General features: G+C 56.4%; 7 protein-coding genes across 7 annotated transcripts; 1 reads left to right on the top strand and 6 right to left on the bottom strand.

The window, feature by feature from the left end:
• Positions 1–76: 76 nt before the first annotated feature.
• On the bottom strand, positions 77–4,557 carry GGTG_06922 (hypothetical protein). The gene is made up of 17 exons (XM_009224744.1): positions 4,546–4,557; positions 4,347–4,479; positions 3,905–4,244; positions 3,773–3,825; positions 3,221–3,684; positions 3,076–3,131; positions 2,835–3,016; positions 2,527–2,744; positions 2,435–2,461; positions 1,939–2,326; positions 1,790–1,868; positions 1,633–1,703; positions 1,550–1,559; positions 1,219–1,434; positions 1,011–1,128; positions 849–940; positions 77–758 (listed from the first exon to the last, which is right to left on the bottom strand). The coding sequence occupies exons 2-17, from the start codon at positions 4,353–4,355 to the stop codon at positions 445–447; spliced, it is 2,637 nt and encodes an 878-aa protein (XP_009223008.1). The 5' UTR covers positions 4,356–4,479; positions 4,546–4,557; the 3' UTR covers positions 77–444.
• A 383-nt stretch (positions 4,558–4,940) lies between these two features.
• Positions 4,941–5,814, top strand: GGTG_06923 (hypothetical protein; the record flags this gene model as incomplete). Its single annotated transcript, XM_009224745.1, has 3 exons — positions 4,941–5,242; positions 5,607–5,631; positions 5,785–5,814. 3 exons carry the CDS (start codon positions 4,941–4,943, stop codon positions 5,812–5,814), a joined length of 357 nt encoding a protein of 118 aa, XP_009223009.1.
• Positions 5,815–6,162: 348 nt separating this feature from the next.
• Positions 6,163–7,528, bottom strand: GGTG_06924 (hypothetical protein; the record flags this gene model as incomplete). The annotated part of the gene is made up of 2 exons (XM_009224746.1): positions 6,163–7,008; positions 7,493–7,528. The coding sequence occupies 2 exons, from the start codon at positions 7,526–7,528 to the stop codon at positions 6,163–6,165; spliced, it is 882 nt and encodes a 293-aa protein (XP_009223010.1).
• A 369-nt stretch (positions 7,529–7,897) lies between these two features.
• GGTG_06925 (2OG-Fe(II) oxygenase) lies at positions 7,898–9,051 on the bottom strand (the record flags this gene model as incomplete). Its single annotated transcript, XM_009224747.1, has 2 exons — positions 7,898–8,250; positions 8,358–9,051. 2 exons carry the CDS (start codon positions 9,049–9,051, stop codon positions 7,898–7,900), a joined length of 1,047 nt encoding a protein of 348 aa, XP_009223011.1.
• A 319-nt stretch (positions 9,052–9,370) lies between these two features.
• On the bottom strand, positions 9,371–10,258 carry GGTG_06926 (hypothetical protein; the record flags this gene model as incomplete). Its single annotated transcript, XM_009224748.1, has 2 exons — positions 9,371–9,380; positions 9,603–10,258. The coding sequence occupies 2 exons, from the start codon at positions 10,256–10,258 to the stop codon at positions 9,371–9,373; spliced, it is 666 nt and encodes a 221-aa protein (XP_009223012.1).
• Positions 10,259–12,959: 2,701 nt separating this feature from the next.
• Positions 12,960–13,518, bottom strand: GGTG_06927 (hypothetical protein). Its single transcript, XM_009224749.1, has one exon. The coding sequence runs from the start codon at positions 13,177–13,179 to the stop codon at positions 13,009–13,011; it is 171 nt and encodes a 56-aa protein (XP_009223013.1). The 5' UTR covers positions 13,180–13,518; the 3' UTR covers positions 12,960–13,008.
• Positions 13,519–13,635: 117 nt separating this feature from the next.
• On the bottom strand, positions 13,636–14,821 carry GGTG_06928 (hypothetical protein). The gene is made up of 2 exons (XM_009224750.1): positions 14,435–14,821; positions 13,636–14,202 (listed from the first exon to the last, which is right to left on the bottom strand). Exons 1-2 carry the CDS (start codon positions 14,732–14,734, stop codon positions 14,152–14,154), a joined length of 351 nt encoding a protein of 116 aa, XP_009223014.1. The 5' UTR covers positions 14,735–14,821; the 3' UTR covers positions 13,636–14,151.
• Between the last annotated feature and the right edge of the window lie 615 nt (positions 14,822–15,436).

Genomic DNA, 15,436 nt, shown 5'->3' on the forward strand with positions numbered 1-15,436 from the left:
ACGCTTGGCTGGGAGCAAAAGGGAGCAGAGGCATCCGTTTTTGGGGGCATGGGATCCCATTTGCTCTCAAAATCTCCCAGTACTAAAACATATAAGGGCCGAACTAGTACTCCGGTGGGTGACCACTGGGGAATCCTCGGTGTTGTATGTTTGCCAAAAGGTTTTTTTAAAAAAATTGTAATGCGGTGTGCCCTGTCCAAAGCGAGTAAATGCGGTGCTAGTCCTGCTATAAGGCCGCGCAGTAGTAGTAGAGAGGGAAGGGAGTTACGAATCGGCTACGAACCTGTAATGATGGACGAGGCAAACACGAAGCAAGCCAATAACAAAAACAAGCTGAGTAGATAGGAAGATACCTGCGGGTCCCCGCCCTGCTGACCCCCTCTGGAGAAAAACACACACTCTATTTGCTTGGAAGAAAGTCTGGAGCTGCTAGAATGGAGTCCATTACCGGCCAAGATTATGCATCTGCAGCTGAACTGCATTCAGCCTCCGAGCGGCCTCGTCGACGGCGGCCGCGGCGCGGGCGTAAAAGACCACGTCCCTTTCCGCCTCTTGCACAGCGTTCTCGCCGCGGACCATGTCGATGTCGTGCCGGGCGCCGATGAGGAAGTCCCGCGCGTGGTCCGACATCTTGGCTATGGCGTCCTCGGCGATGGCCTCGAAGCGCTTGCTGACGGTCTGGTAGGCTGTCGAGAAGGTGGCCTTGTCGCCCACTTTTCTTTTCATCATGTCCTTGCGGCGCTTGTCTGAGCCGGTTCCTGTTAAACTCTCGTTGTGTTAGCGGAGGGGTATGTGATGAAAATGATGGAGGCATGGGACTTTTCTCTCTCGTTTGGGCAGACTCGTACCGCATTCGCGGGCACAGGCGATATATGTGGACTCCATAGTCTCCCCCATGATGGATGACCGATGGCCGCCGGTCAGATCTGCTTGGAGATTACTGGGTTGGGGGTTAGCCAGCCTGTATCGACAGTGGACCTGCCACACATGTTTTGGGCTGTCTGCCTTACTAAGACCGTTCGTAGAACTCCGCCTGGACATCGTCGAGGGCGCGGACAAGGACCCTGCATCTGGGAATGACAGATCTGCGAAGGGTTTTTATGGATGGAGAGAGGTGCGAGATTTCGTCTGAACAATATCGGGGCCGGAAAAAACAATGTTAGCTATTGTTAGAGCTTTGCCGGACCGGGAACTATGGTTCCATGAGACAAAACGGACCCATCAGCTCGAATGAGCGCTGGAGGCACCTTTGCGTCTCTGCGGATAGGTCGTCGAGTAGTCTTTGATCGCCGGGAGAGTCAGGCCAGATGTTCAAGAGGCCCAAATAATCCTGCGTCATCTCCTCGAACAGTTCGTTATTCCAGTTGCGATCTTGATGGTTGCGGGCGCTTGGAGAAGCGGTGCCGAAATAGCGGCAGAAGGCATGGTAGGTATCTAGAGAATCATACTTCGTTAGTGACTCTGTAGGTAATATCTTGAATCATTGAGTGCTAGATGTGGGTGTAAGAAGGATGCAGGGTGACAAGGCGGGGATGAGCGATCTACATACTCCAAGCCCACTGAGGATTTGCAGCATCAGGGCGTCAGTATCTCTAGCACAGAATACAGGGGCGGTGGTCATTTTTCACTTACACCTGTGTATTCCTGATGGACCTCTGTAGCTGCTTGGGTCCAGTCTTGATACTTCCTATGCAGCACTCGCGCTGATGATCTTAACTGTCAGAACCAGGTGCTTGTGTGCGATGGTTTTTTTGGGCGATAGCGAGAAAGTGATGGTGATCAAACATACGGTTCGGCATCCCAGTTAGGATTTGCTCCTGGAGAGCCACTTCCACCCGACAAAGAGATGATGATTGGGAGGTTAGTGCCTCAAGATGTGTTAGCCAACTACTACAGCTCTCCAACAATTCGGGAATCAGGCTGGGTATACATAATCACCTCGGTAAATTGCTTCTCGACCTCGCCCAGAACTTCGCATATGCGCGTCTTGGCCCCAATGTCGGCATCTGACCCCGCGCCTGTTTCGACCCATAGCTTCGTGGAGGCGATGAGACCCTGAACGGAATCGTTGATGTACCCAAGGGCGTGGGCGTGCTGCGCCCTCCCAACAAGGGAGAGACAGTGCTGCCGCAGGGAGAGGATACCGCTTAGCTCGAGGTACGGAAGGGCCTCGCCACTTTCTCGGTTTCTATTGTCCCAATACAGCGTGTTGCTGACGCAGAAAATGTTGAGAGGTCTGGCCCCTGCTGCGAGCCTTTTGGAAAAGTTCCGCTGTAGGCCATTGGTGACGACCTCACTCCGATTGTTGATGAGGTATCTCGTGAGACTGCGGTTGGGGATTGGTGATTAATAGATATCTGCTTTGCGGCCACGGCATATAAAAGAACAACAGATTTCCTTGGAGTGTGAGAGTGTAAAATAAAACAGAAATTACCTTAGACTAACGTTGTTCCTTGTTTTCCTGGTGCACCATTGTGTCAATAGACGACAACGAGTACAGGCGAATTCCAAATGTAGACGACTTACCTCGCCTGGATCCTTTGCATGTCCAGGTTGTGCTTTTCACGCAACTCTGCCTCGTTCAAGTCGTCATGAATGTCGAACTCATCTTCGATCCTTCGCACCAGCTCGTCGAGATTATTCCTGGCCTTCTCCTCCTCACAAATCAGCTCGCTGATTCTCCGCTCCACCTCCACATCTCTGTCTTTCAGAGCCTCTGCGCGTTCCTCCAATGCATCGAGAACCTGGAGGATAATGTGCAATGCCTTGTCAGTCGGTCTTTTGGGCTTGGATCGAGCAAAAAAAAAAAGATGGGCCAAGGAGTGGTGGCTCACGTCCGTTTTGGTGCAAACAATTCCGATATTGTTCAGCCTGGCTTGCTCGCCGAGGCGGAAGATGCGCTCCACAGTTTCGTCCGTCTCTGCTCTACCAACCTCGCAAACTGCAAAAATTTCATCACACTGTCTCACGTATCGCTCAGCGAGCTTGCTACGGATTGGATTGGAATCACGCAATCCTGGGGAAAATATGTTTTGTTAGCATTGGGTGGGGCGTTAAAAAGGGTGTCGAACTTGCCGGGAAGGTCGACGAGAACAAGGCCTGTCTTCAGGATATGTGCTTTCAGGAATACGCTGTGAGAAAATGAAACCGGAGGAAGAGCTATTAGCTTGAGGCCGGCACGATGAAGGTTTTGGAAATTGATCAGACTTAGGAGGCTTACTTCACTCTTTTGATGAACGGCCAGCGTGCTCCTTCTGGGCCAGGATTTCTCGGGTCTGATGTCAATGTGAGAAGGGCACTAATGACTTCGTCGACGTCCTCGGCCACAATAGTGGAAAGACCAACTCGCTCCTGGGATGTGGCATCGAAGCGGGCAAGGAGCCACTGTGCAACATCCTCCTGCGTCCCATCGAGGAGCGCTGCCGTGTCAGCAAGGCTGAACATGACCTTCAGGGTGTTTTGCGCAAGGATCGAGGTGTCCTCCAGGCGTCGTCTGGTCTCCTCATCCGCGTGGATTTCAGCCCAATCTTGATTCTCAGGGTAGTTTCGATAGTCTGCGAGTAGCTGCTCGATCTGAGAGCAGATCTCCTCGCGGGTGAACCATTCAATCTTGATCTCGTAGTCGTTCCGGCCATGATAGCGATACTCGGTGACCACGCAAGTACAGGCGCCTCCACCGTTACTCTGTGTGTAGGCGATATCCACGACAAGATTAGCAAGCCAGAGGGAAGAGCAGGGATACGTTACGGATAAAATAAGGGTAAATGCTCACACTTCTAGCGAGGTTGGGAACATCGAGAATAGAGTTGATCAAGCTAGACTTTCCTGTTAGGAAAAAGCATTAGCCTTGTACTTAATTAATCTTGGGATGGAGGGCGGTTAGGGGCTTTTATGTTAGACTTACCAGTGCCGGAGCCCCCGACGAGACCAAGCATACGTGTAGCAGGCAGCTCAAAGCGAGATAGTCGAACAGCTTCATCTCCCAAACCCTTGATGAGGCTGGCATCTCCGTGGGTGTTTTCTGAAAGGACAGTGGCCAGTGCCATGACGATATCCCTGGTATCGGCAAGAGCTCTTTGGAAAGCCGGTCTGTGGAAGGGCTCCTCTGGGGGCTCTTCGTCGGCAAGCTCGTGCCGGGCACGTCGTCTTTGGTTCACTCGAGGTGGACATGGGACCGCGGTGGCGGATAGCGTCACTGAGGAGGGAGGAGGGGCATTACTCCGGGTCTGACGCTGGCGCCCCGTCTGTTGACGGGCATGCAGATTGTTAGCCGATGTAGTATGATTAACACACGGAGAATCTTCCCCTACAGGAACCAGCGCAGACTGTCGTCCCTGCCAACTTACGTTAACCATCGCGAATAGCTAAGGGGTCCCTGCTGGTCCCAGCTAGGGTGACGAAGGGGCGAGGGTGTAGGAAACTGTGAACGTGGTTGATGGCTGGAAACAAAGGAATGCGATATGATGTCGCTGTATCATCCTGTAAGGGAAAAAAGATAAGCAGAAGATGTACGGAACATGGATGGCTGCCTTTAATACTACATACGAGGCAGCGAAGCTCTCGTTCCCATACCACCCTGGCGTAACAGGCCTCCACTGCGCCTCCCTCAGGCTGTTTACTAGTCTGTCAGCTCATCTGCCTTGATTTGATCAAACGGGGCAGGAGGCATCGGGCAGCCCGTCTTGGTGGTTGTGACATGTGGGTGCATTATTTGTTGCAGCGTTGTAAGTTGGCCGCCTTGCAAGGCCGGTGACGCCGAACCAAAAAAAAAAAAAAAAAACTTAGGGAATAACTATTGTCTGCATATTGGAGCATTAGAAACCAATGGCCAGGTCCAATTTTATCGCAGCCGTTTCGCAGAGGGAAAGGAGGAGGTCAACAAAAAGGGGAAATCTGGCCCAGGGCGCCTAAAATCTGCAAGTTCCAGGATCTCGTGCAAGATGGTGTGCAGGAGGAAGTTGAAAAAGGGGACGCATTTGTGGGCCGGCTGGGTATTTCCAGCCAATAAAGTTATGCAGAGCTTTTTTACCACCACCCCTAGATACACCTCTTACCAGCTTAGGTGCGAGAAGGGAGATGTTTGCCTGAAGGCTGAGGGTACTCGCCTCCCACCCCTGGTCTGCCACCGTCGTTTCCCTCAACGAGGTTGGACAAAGCACCAGTATCTGTGCTCGTACAAGCCCGCGGTCCGCTCCAATATGGCCAAGCAAAATGGCGTTTACCTAGCCGTCATCGACGCCCTGTAAGCCTGCGTCCTGCTCGGCCGGCAGTCCAGTCTCGCCATTCGTCCGGATGCCACTCCCCGCCGCGACATGTGCCTCAGCCATGCGTTGTCTCCCCTGCGCCGAGGACCTAGAGTTCGTCGGCAAGATTCGTTCCTGTCAACTATCGTCGATATCCTTCAACTTCCTGAGAGCTAGCGCCTGTCTCTTTTTTTGCTAGGCCATACAACGATCCGATCCATCGTTTTTCCCTCTGCCCTCATCCACCCGCATCCGCGACCCTCCCCACCAATATTCCATCAAGTTTGAATGGGAGTTACAGGCGGGTAGCGTGGGTCCCGAATTGCCTGCTGGCAGCTAACGCTTTCGTAACTTCTGGTCTAGTAAAGTCGGCCAACACCACCAGCCTGTAGGACTGGCCAAAAACTTGAGCTGTCAGGATGGCTGGAGGCCTTCCGGGAAGTCGCCGCTGCCTGAAACCCTCTCCGGCCAGTCGCAGCTGGCCCCAGCAATGCGCGCAGTTGAGTGCAGATGCGAAAATATCCTGATTTGGCATATTTAGGCCGTACTGTTGGGGAAGCAGAAGCGCTAAAAGCACATTTCGTCCAAGGATAATGCATATAGGTTGAAATACAGATGGGTGTATGGGGTAGGGCGCAGCAGACGGCCGTTGGATGGTAGGGGAACGCTTGGCTGGGAGCAAAGGGGAGCAAAGGCATCCGTTTTGGGAGGCGAAAGCCTCCGTTTCTGGAGGCCTGGGATCCTATTTGCTCTTAAAATCTCTAAATACCAAAACATATGAGGGCCAAACTAGTACACAAGTGGGTGACAACTAGGGAATCCTTGGTGTTGTATATATATTTTTTCTGACTACCAAAAAAATAGCAGCCGCTGTGACAAAGAGCCCAAGTCTATCGCTAATCCTGCAATGGCTACAAAACTATGACCTTTTGATAGCATGAGCCAGCCGTATCTCAAAGTCGGGTTTGACGCTGGAGAATCTAAAAGCCTCCTCGGCGCCTAGCATCTCGGCTACACCATGAACCGCTTTATACATATCCTCCCCGGCACCACTTAGCACCGGCTCTGGATAGACGAAAACGCGACGGGCGCTGTCCCAGCAGAAGGAGCCGGGATCGTATATGGTGTTGTCTCGGAGCTCCCAGCTCCCAGACCACACGTCTGGCTGCGGGTCGTACAAGAGGCGCAAACGCCACTGGGGCAGGTCGAGCCCGAAAAGCAGAACGTCGTTGTCGCCGCTGAAGAGCGCCCGGGGTAGGGCAACGGCCACCAGACGCGAATCGATCTGAAAGCCGTCACCGCCCGTCCCGGTCCAGAGGTTCCACGGCGCATTGACGAAGTTGTCGCCGACCTCGGCCGTCGGGATGTAGATGGCGTCGTGGGACGGATCGACGGGGCGCGTGATGACCAACGCCCCCGGGATGTCAACATCATGGTTGGCATCGGTCACCGTCGTCGTCGTCGTTGTCGTCGTCATGCCGTCGCCGCCTCGGCACCCAACTGTATATCCCCTCTTCCGGGCCCATGCGACCGCGACGCGCCGGGCCTCGCGGTTGACGTCGAGCAGCGGGGTGTTGTTGACGGCGATGTCCGACGCCGAAGACGTGGTGAATCGCGACGTCAAGTTGTCCCAGCCGTCGGCCTCGGCATACCACTCGTCGTCGGGCGACCAAGAGCCGCGCACCCAGGAGCCCTCGACATAGGGGAACAGCACCGGACGGCCGGGCTTAACGGGCAGGGCCTCGCGCCAGACTTGCTCGCGCAGCTAAAGGGGGAGGTCTGCGAATGCGCGGAAGGTGGGACTCGGAATAACGGCTTGCATTGCGTTCAATCTTTTTTTTTAGGTGTAAGCTTTTGCGCAAAGTGTCGACAGGTAGAGAGGTGGTTTAATTGACGAAAATGCCCGTGGATTCAAGAAAGGATGTTGGCCGAGGAGATTGATGGTTTTGGGGCTTCGTTGGGAGACCGAAGTAAAGGCTGGGCGTTTCTCCTCGCCGGGATAATAAACGCAAACAGTCTAGCTAGGTGCTGTAGTCAGAATGACCACCTACGTAGAACAAGGGAACAGACAAGCATCCAAGAGTATTGTTGTGAACGCCTGCCCGTAGGGCTGGCCAAAGGCTCGCAGCGGCTAGGATGGTTGGAGGCCTTTCCCCAGGGAAATCGCCGCTGATGCGTATGGGTTTGAACCCAAGTGGTTGTGTAGGGCGTGGCGCAGCAGACGGCCGTTGGACGGCAGGGGAACGAACGGTTGGCTGGGGGCGGAGGGGAGCATAGGCATCCATTTTTGGGGGGTGAAACCCTCCGTTTCGAACTAGGACTCAGGTGTGTGACCCCTGGGGATTCCTCGGTGTTGTATGTTTTTTTGTCCCTTATCTCGGATTGTTGCGTGAATTTGGGTGGTATAATACCAGCCGTTGACAACGGTTGCTGGCGGCGCAGGCGCAGTCATGATAGAAATGATATAGGAAACTAACGAATATGCAGTCAGATAATAAGTAATCTGACCATACCTAATGTGATAAATTATGCAACGTGGTTTCGATCAGTGAGCGGCAGACACCAAACCGTGCACTATTTTCAACGCCAGCCACTTGGGGATTCATGAAACCTCCACCGCTCGTCGAGCCATCTCAGTGCTCTCCATGCTTCTCCTAGATCCTGGAGGGCACCTTGTAGGACTCGTCTAGCCTCCGGAGCAGATGCTGGGATGCAGTCTCTACTGCTTCCGCATCGATGTCCCTGCTATTCCTGCTACCAAAGGGGGTGAGAGGGCAGTCGGCGTTGCCGTCAAAGAAGAAGGGGATCGAGTAGCGGTGGGTCGAGCCCAGGTTGAGGACGCGGTGCACGGTGCTGCGGTAGGCGCCCTCTGTCCAAGCATTGAGCATGTCGCCAATGTTGACCACGTAGGCGTCGGGATTGGGCGGCACGAGGATCCAGGAGCCACGCTCCCGCGGGTTCTTAACCTGCAGACCGGGGGCTGTCTGGTAGAGAAGAGTGACGGCGCCTGTGATAGGGGTTATGTCATGATACGATTAGTCCCACCGGCATATAGGCTATATACAATAGCAGAGACACATATAGAACAAAAAAGAAGTACGTCGAAGAGCGTACCAAAGTCGGTGTGAGCACCAGCACCCAGCTGCCTCGGGTCCCGCGACGTCTGTGGCGGGTAGTGTAGCATGCGCATGATGCAGACTGGGTCGTCGGAGACGAAGTCGTCGAATATGTCGTCGCCGTACGGCAGGCCCTTGGCCAGAATCTTGAAGACGGTGAGCGAAAGGGCGAGGACGGCGTCGTAGTACTCCTCTACGGGCCGCTTGAAGTCGTCCTCGTGCAGGGCGCTGGGGAACAGGTTGGGCCCCATCAGGCGCGGGTGCTTCTTGACGCGGGGGTCTGACATGTCCATGTGCTTGCCCAGGTAGTAGCCCTCCTTGAGGTCTGGCTTGAAGCCACGCTGCAGCGTCTGGCCGCCGAGGACCTCGTAGCCGCGGTTCTTGAGCGTCGGGTGCACCAGGTCCATCTTGTCGTCCAGTGGCAGTGCGAAGAGACGCTCGGCAGCGGCCATGGCGCGGTCCTGCAGCGAGCGCGGCACACCGTGGCCGACCAGGGAGAAGAAGCCCGTGTTAAGGCAAGCGTCCCGCACCTGCTCGACCACCCGGGCAGACGCGGCGGCCTCGGCTGCTGTCCGCGGCTCGGCGCGGAAGCCGCTGATGTCGACCGTGGGGATTGTGGGCGGCGATGACGAAAGGGCAGAGGGCCCAAGGCCGCAGCGCGGGTCGTCAAACTCAGTCATGATGGCAGCCATGATGTTGATTTTTTTTCCGTTTGTCTTTTGTTTCCTCTGCTAACAGCAAGCTGTAAGATGTTGAACATGGGTGGCAAGAGGCTAGATGTTGTATGCCTAACCTTCAGACCGTTGACAGAGAAGTGGGCTTGTCCCCCGGGACCCTTTTATACGCGGGGGAAGGGAAGGAGGGGGTGAGTGGTGAAGGACGGGGTGACAGATGGCAACTTCAACCAGATGTGTGTCCGGAACGACTTTACCCCAAGTGCCAGGCCTGATCGGCGATGAGGAGCAGGATGTAATGGCAGAGACTCGTCCGATAGCGCGGCACGGCGGTCCATCACACGAGGCTGTAACCCCTTGCAGGCGGGGTCAGGCAACTTCCCTCCTCAGGCGCGGGCATACGGTGAGCATCTCGGAAGACGCCCCCTGAATCCCGCTCACTGTAAAAGGCCTCGATATCGGAGCCCAGCAGCTGGGGGGTGCGGCGCCAATGGCAACGTCAGCCAGGGCAGCTGAGGACGAGTACAACGCCGGCGAGATTGGGTCGCGAGTGACAGGCCAGGACGAACCGTGACGTTTTTGTTGCAGTGACCAGAGCAGGAGCGGGCGTGAGGGTGAGCACTGACTGCAAGTCGAGAGCAGAAAGGTGGGGGCCTGTTCGCGCAGCTCGAATGGATGACACGGCGCTGCTGCAGGCGCTGCTGCACAGATGCGGCAGCCACGAGGCAGGCGTCAGGCTAGAGCTCCTGCCCGCAGCAGGCGACATGCCCAAGCTCAACTCTGCTGGGGGGCCCAGCCGCGAGTTGAGTGCACAAAATGGCGCGCCATTGGCCGCAGCCGGGCGGAGCACGCCGGTAGCCGACAGGCGACTTTTGCTCCCAACACACTGGGCGGGCGGCGCAGGCCAGCGCCAGGCCAGGGAAGGGGCACCATGCATGGATGGAAGGCACGAGGGGCATCCAAGGCCGGCGCCGCATTTGCTCGTCTGCCCTGTCGCCAGCACCAAAGGGGACTGGGCCGGCACAAAAGAGGCAATTATGTGATGCACAACTGCTACACCAAGCCCAGGAACCATCCAATGCGCCAACTCAAAATGGCCGTGGCGGCGGGGCCACGTCGCAGCACGAGAAAGGAACCAAGCAACCCTTTTGGCCTCCCACGCCCCCCCTCTCGAGGCCTCGCACGAACAGGCGGTCTCGTATAAAGCGGCCCATCTCCGGTTCATGGATTGTGCACGCCCACGTCCGGGGCGCCATTCTCACGTCGTGGCTCGACCGCCTCAGGAAGCACAGGACAGAAAACGCCCGCTCCCATCGGCCGCCGGCATGAACACGGTAGGGAAAACTGGGAGCACGGCACTGTCGGACACTCCCACAGCCTCTCCCGTCCGAGGCATGGCGCCGTGGCCCAAGCGGAGGGGGAAGGCATGCGCCACCCGTTTCTGATACTGCCTGTTGGCCGGCTGGCAGGCATCTTGGCGCCGGAGAAGCTAAGGCAAAAAGCAAGAAGGAAAGAAAAAAGGCGCACGCGGACACTGCCGGTGGCGGGCGCATGACAGGCAGCCTTTCGACACATGGTTTTCCGGTTTGGTCTTAGTGGCTGATCGCGCGGCGGCGCCATGCGCGCCCTCTCCCACATGTCGTCCGCGCCGTCCGCCTCCTCATTTTTCGGGACGGCGAGGTTTTTAGGCAAAGCGTCCGATGCATGCCAAGCAGAAACGAAAAGTCAAAGGAAAACCCCCAACGGGGAGCCGAAGCATCGTCATAGTGATGGGCACCTGACGATTCTCCCTGACACACTGATGTCGAGGGCTAGCAGAGTAGATAGGATAGAGATGTATATAACGGCATAACATCATATCGTATAGATGACGAAACAAAAAAGGTTGACCGTTGGGAAACCTGTGTGGTCTGCTCCGGACTGATATTAAAGCTCACTGCTCTAAAGGTTGCCATCTACCAAACCTGCCCAGTGGTTTTTTAGGTTGCTTCGGAAATTTGCTAGAAAATTTACCTGCGCACCCACACGAGTGATCGAGCCCGTGCCTCCATGACAAGCGTGGGACATAGTGAGGCTGAGCCCTCGTTTGATATATCAGATTCCTGGCATCGCCTGTCATTTGGCAAGTGACATGCTGTCTAACGTCGTTCCGCTTGGGGGTTGCCACCCGCCGGGTGTCTTGAGGATATATCGAGCTTCCCCTTCGACAGTTCACCCACCCAATCGTTTTATGGATGGCATATATCAGGCATATGGCCCGGCGGAACCGCCAAACATGGACGATGCGACCGTATTCGTAAGCAATCTCAGGGGTTGCCTTGGTGCAAGTAAAGCAAGATCCGTCCCAGGAAGAAAAAGATTGAGGACAGTCCATCTTGCCGTCCCGCGAACGTTACAGTACTCCCGCAAAGCGGTGCCCATGGGGCGAGCTTGTGGCGGCAGACCCCCGTGGGGGAGCACTCTGATGTGGTTCCGGGACGGCCCCTACCCAGGAACGAAGTTTGCAATGTGGGTGATCCTGTATCCCGCCAGCGTGACAACGAAAAGGAAAGAAACAAGAGGCAAGCCCCAAACTGGTGTAGGAAGTCAGACCCGGGAACAATGGACCACTGGGTGGCATGTCAACGCTCCTGCGCGAACCGCATATTCCTAGAGAGCGGCTGAACCAGAGCGCCGGCTTGATCAATGCCCATGCGCTCGCATGTGCGATAACTGACCCGGGGCCACAGCCTCAAACAGATGCTCGTGCGCAGCTGCCACGAGACGACGGGCCGGCGTTGTAAGAAGAAGAAAAAGGAACGGACAAGAGGCCAGAGACGACGGGGGGTACCTAGACGAACGCGGATCGACAGCTAAGAGGTGACAGGTGTCCAAGACGGTCCTGATCTGCAGAACGAAACCCGCCAGGTGCTGATGCGTGTCCGACCTTTCTGGGCTTCCGCAATGGTCGGGCATTACCGTCAACGACAAAAATAGCAGCACTTCCGAACGGCGCCGTGGTGTGTTTCGGCGTGTCTCCCCTAGCTGGCGATGCGGTGGTGGGAAGGGAAGGAGGAAACAGAAGCAAAAAAAAAAAAAAAAACGCAACAAGGAGAGGCGCTTGGCACATTTGTGCCATGCTCGGTTCTCGTTTTGCGTCCTCTGTTTTCCCTTTTCTGGTCCGAAAAGGCCCGGTAGCTGGTGTGGCCTCAAGGGCCACCATCACAAACAACGTCTATGGTTCCCCTCCTCCGCCACCGTCGTCGAGCATGAAGGGGAACGGACCGCCTGGCCGATGCAACAGCGTTGGACCGCAGAGACAATTGGTGGCCGCTTCGGGGGAGCCACCCAAAGTTGCCTGGAATCGGGGTCGATTGATAGCCACGCCAATGCAGCGTCGCTGCCATGCCCGGTTCCGGAGCCGCTTGGCTAGGTTGGCGAGTTGTTTGTTGCATGCTCTGCGAGAGAGGCGGCATCGCGCGAACCTCGGCCGCGAACGTGACGACGGGTGGAAGGGCCTCAAAAAACCCCGAGGGAGAATTGATCGGCAGGGACAACAACAGCCACAGAATGGGCTTGCGTGATTGATGGACAGCAGGGAAGAATACGACGGAGCCTCGGCTGCGAGGGGGGAGGGGCGTTGATCGCGGCTGGATTTCCCAACGAGGCGCAACTCGGGTATGCCGGTACCAGAGTTGGCCCAGATGGAGATGTGCTCTACTTGAGGCAAAAGAGGCCCATAGCCGAGATAAAGAGCGACCCCAAACATTTCTTCCTTTGTCATCGTGGAGCGTAAACGCTCGCGCGAGCCCGCCCTCTTTTCAGGCTACTGTCCTTGTCTCATCAGGGGTACAAGCCGAGGGAACCCCTGTCTGAGGGCCATCATCCCCTGGCCTGGACGGTTGACATGGGGGAGCCCTGACGCCACGTTCCGGTTTGCTGGAACCGTCTGTCCACCCCCATCCCTCACCTATAAGCCATCAAGGGCGGGTATTATCACAGCTTGAGGCCTGCCACGTCAGTGAACGAATGAATCGGGCCTTTGCAAGTCGGGTTGCCGGTGCCGGTACCGTCACCATCAACGTTACCACCGACCGCCTCGGCGACGCCAGCGTCCCCGCCGGCTCCGTCGCGCAGTCGGCTGGTGCTTGTGAAACGGGGAAACATGGCGAAAAACACCCAAAGAGCAAGGGAGGAACAGCTAATGGTTGGCCCCTCTCCTTATAATGCGCTTTTGCGGTGGTGGTTTTGTGAGAGCAATTGGGGTGAAACCAAACCAAACCAAACCAAACCAAACCAAACCAAACTAGAGGAGAAAGGCCGCCGCATGAACAACCCGCACATGTGATCGCCGCAAAGCCCACTCTCGTCGCTCCCCCCCTCCTGATTGAAGATATATTGGCGGCTGCTATGAGGGTGTGGTGGGAGGGAAGAGCCTGCGAGCGGCGGGCGCTATAGGTGGAGAAATAATATCCAGCAATTAGGGATGTGTGGCGCGGCTCTTTGATGATTCCGGTACTTCATATACGAGGCCGTAACCAGACAACGAGGGTTGGTGGGTGTGGCCAAACAACTGCGGCTGCGACTGCAACTGCATGCCATATGCAGAAATTCCAACAATGCGGCGACTTCTCTAAGCACAAATGACGATATTAGGTGGAGACAGACGGGCCACAGCGACGGGATCGGGGTATTAGCCTAGAGGATATAATACCGATGAGGATCTTGACTCGGGCTTGTTCGTTAGGCCTGTCCTGTCTACCGACACACCCAGCCAGGGCTAACGACGGCCACGCGGCTGGGGGGCATCTATCATAGCCAGATGAATCAGGGTAGCGCGGCCCCAACGCCATGAAGGCGAGGGAATCTGTTCGTTCGGCAGTCAAGCGCCATTTGAGACCAGCCGGCCGATTAGCCTAGCGCAGACCACAAGCCCGCATCTTCTGGGTCGCCAGGCAGGCGGCGGCTGAACTAAGGCCATCTCATCTGCCTGCCCATCTGCCTGCTCATCTGCCAGGAGAAGCCTCGTATTGTTGTTTTTTTCCCGACTGCCCTTGGTTCAGGTTACGCGAGGGCGAGTTTGTAAGCGAGGGGCTCGCAACTATGGCGCCTCCATTGTGAGGGAGGGCGGGCGCCACGCTACTCCAGGTCGGCGACCATTACCGATGTTTGTGTGGGCGTGCCGGGGACCTGAGAGAGGGAGAGGGAGAGAAAGACCGGTTGGGCGGGGGCTTGGCTGTGTCATGTTGCGAACCGGTCCGTTGCGATCTCTGGGAGCGGTGGGGGCCTGGCAACGCGATGGCTGGGCCCGGGCAGACCCACGGGCGATGCGCCTATGGAGACGTGGGCCGGACGGGTCAAAGAGTCCGATCGAACCGGCGGGCGCGCCGCTCCAATGTCGATTTTTTTTTTCTTTTCGCACCTCGTCAGGCGCGCGCCTCAAGGGCAGCAGCGGGGGGTGGTGAGGGTTGCCATCCGAGGTGACCATGGGCTGGACTGGACGGACTGGAGTCGCATCAGCTATCGAGCATCTCTGGCTGGGTGGTGGTGCGCTCGCGCGACGGTGCTCGGCCCTGCCATCCATCGAGATTGGCTGGTCTTCATATGCTCGGGCCTCGGCCAGAATTTCTCCGCTTGGTACTGGTGCTGCCATGCGGTCGTAGTGCATCCTTCGCCGTGCTTCCATTGCGACCCTGGCCGTGGGCGGTCCCTTTGGTAGCATCTAGGTAGGTGGTAGATATCTACAGTACCTCTGCTGCTCTAGGTAGGTACCTGTGCGGGTAGGGAGGGTATGGAGGTCAGCTGTCGACGCCGACGCGGCACACGTCTCCATTTAGCACCTGCTCCCGTCTCCTGCTCGGGCGACGAACTAGCCGCGACCAAGGAACAAACCCACGAAACCACAAAGGCAACATGGTATGATGGGCAGACCGGCCCTTTGGTTCACTGGTTCTCTGGTCCGGCCCAGGCGCTGGTGCAGACCAACGCGGGCGGACTAGTTGGATCTGGAAAGCAGCCCGGCCTGGGCATGTCAGTTTAGGTCACATTGGGCGCGATTTCGGGAAGGAAGTGCGCCCTCCACCGGCGCTGCGACCTTTCAGCGGGCCAGTTTCTGAGCCGGCTTGTTGGTGATCAGGGGCAGCGGTCCAGGGCTGCCCGAGCACGAAGGACGTCGTCCTTGCCCGTTCGCCTGGGGCCGTGGGGTTTGGTTGGCGGGGCTGTGTGTGTTTTTACTGTATGCTCTACTGGGGTTGGTTTTTTCTGCCATGAGTTTACAGTACGCGGGCAGGCAACAAACAGGCTTTACAATGTCGCTGGAAACATCTGGTGACACCCAAAAAAGCAATTAATTCTAGTTGACTCTTTCTGGGCCGTGGTTGGATTGATGGTTCTAGGCTCCAGGCTCTAGGCTCTAGGCTCCAGG

This window comes from Gaeumannomyces tritici (assembly GCF_000145635.1).
Source record: "Gaeumannomyces tritici R3-111a-1 unplaced genomic scaffold supercont2.3, whole genome shotgun sequence".
Classification (NCBI taxonomy): Eukaryota; Fungi; Ascomycota; class Sordariomycetes; order Magnaporthales; family Magnaporthaceae; genus Gaeumannomyces; species Gaeumannomyces tritici.

Excerpts from the sequence above, each read along its gene's own strand:
- GGTG_06927 (XM_009224749.1), bottom strand. The coding sequence starts at position 13,179 with ATGTTTCCCCGTTTCACAAGCACCAGCCGACTGCGCGACGGAGCCGGC.
- GGTG_06928 (XM_009224750.1), bottom strand. The coding sequence starts at position 14,734 with ATGCTACCAAAGGGACCGCCCACGGCCAGGGTCGCAATGGAAGCACGG. Across the intron at positions 14,203-14,434 it reads TGAGGCGCGCGCCTGACGAG|GTCCCCGGCACGCCCACACA; the intron begins GTGCGAAAAGAA and ends TCCCTCTCTCAG.
- GGTG_06922 (XM_009224744.1), bottom strand. Across the intron at positions 3,685-3,772 it reads TTCCCAACCTCGCTAGAAGT|AGTAACGGTGGAGGCGCCTG; the intron begins GTGAGCATTTAC and ends GCCTACACACAG. Across the intron at positions 3,017-3,075 it reads TGTTCTCGTCGACCTTCCCG|GATTGCGTGATTCCAATCCA; the intron begins GCAAGTTCGACA and ends TATTTTCCCCAG.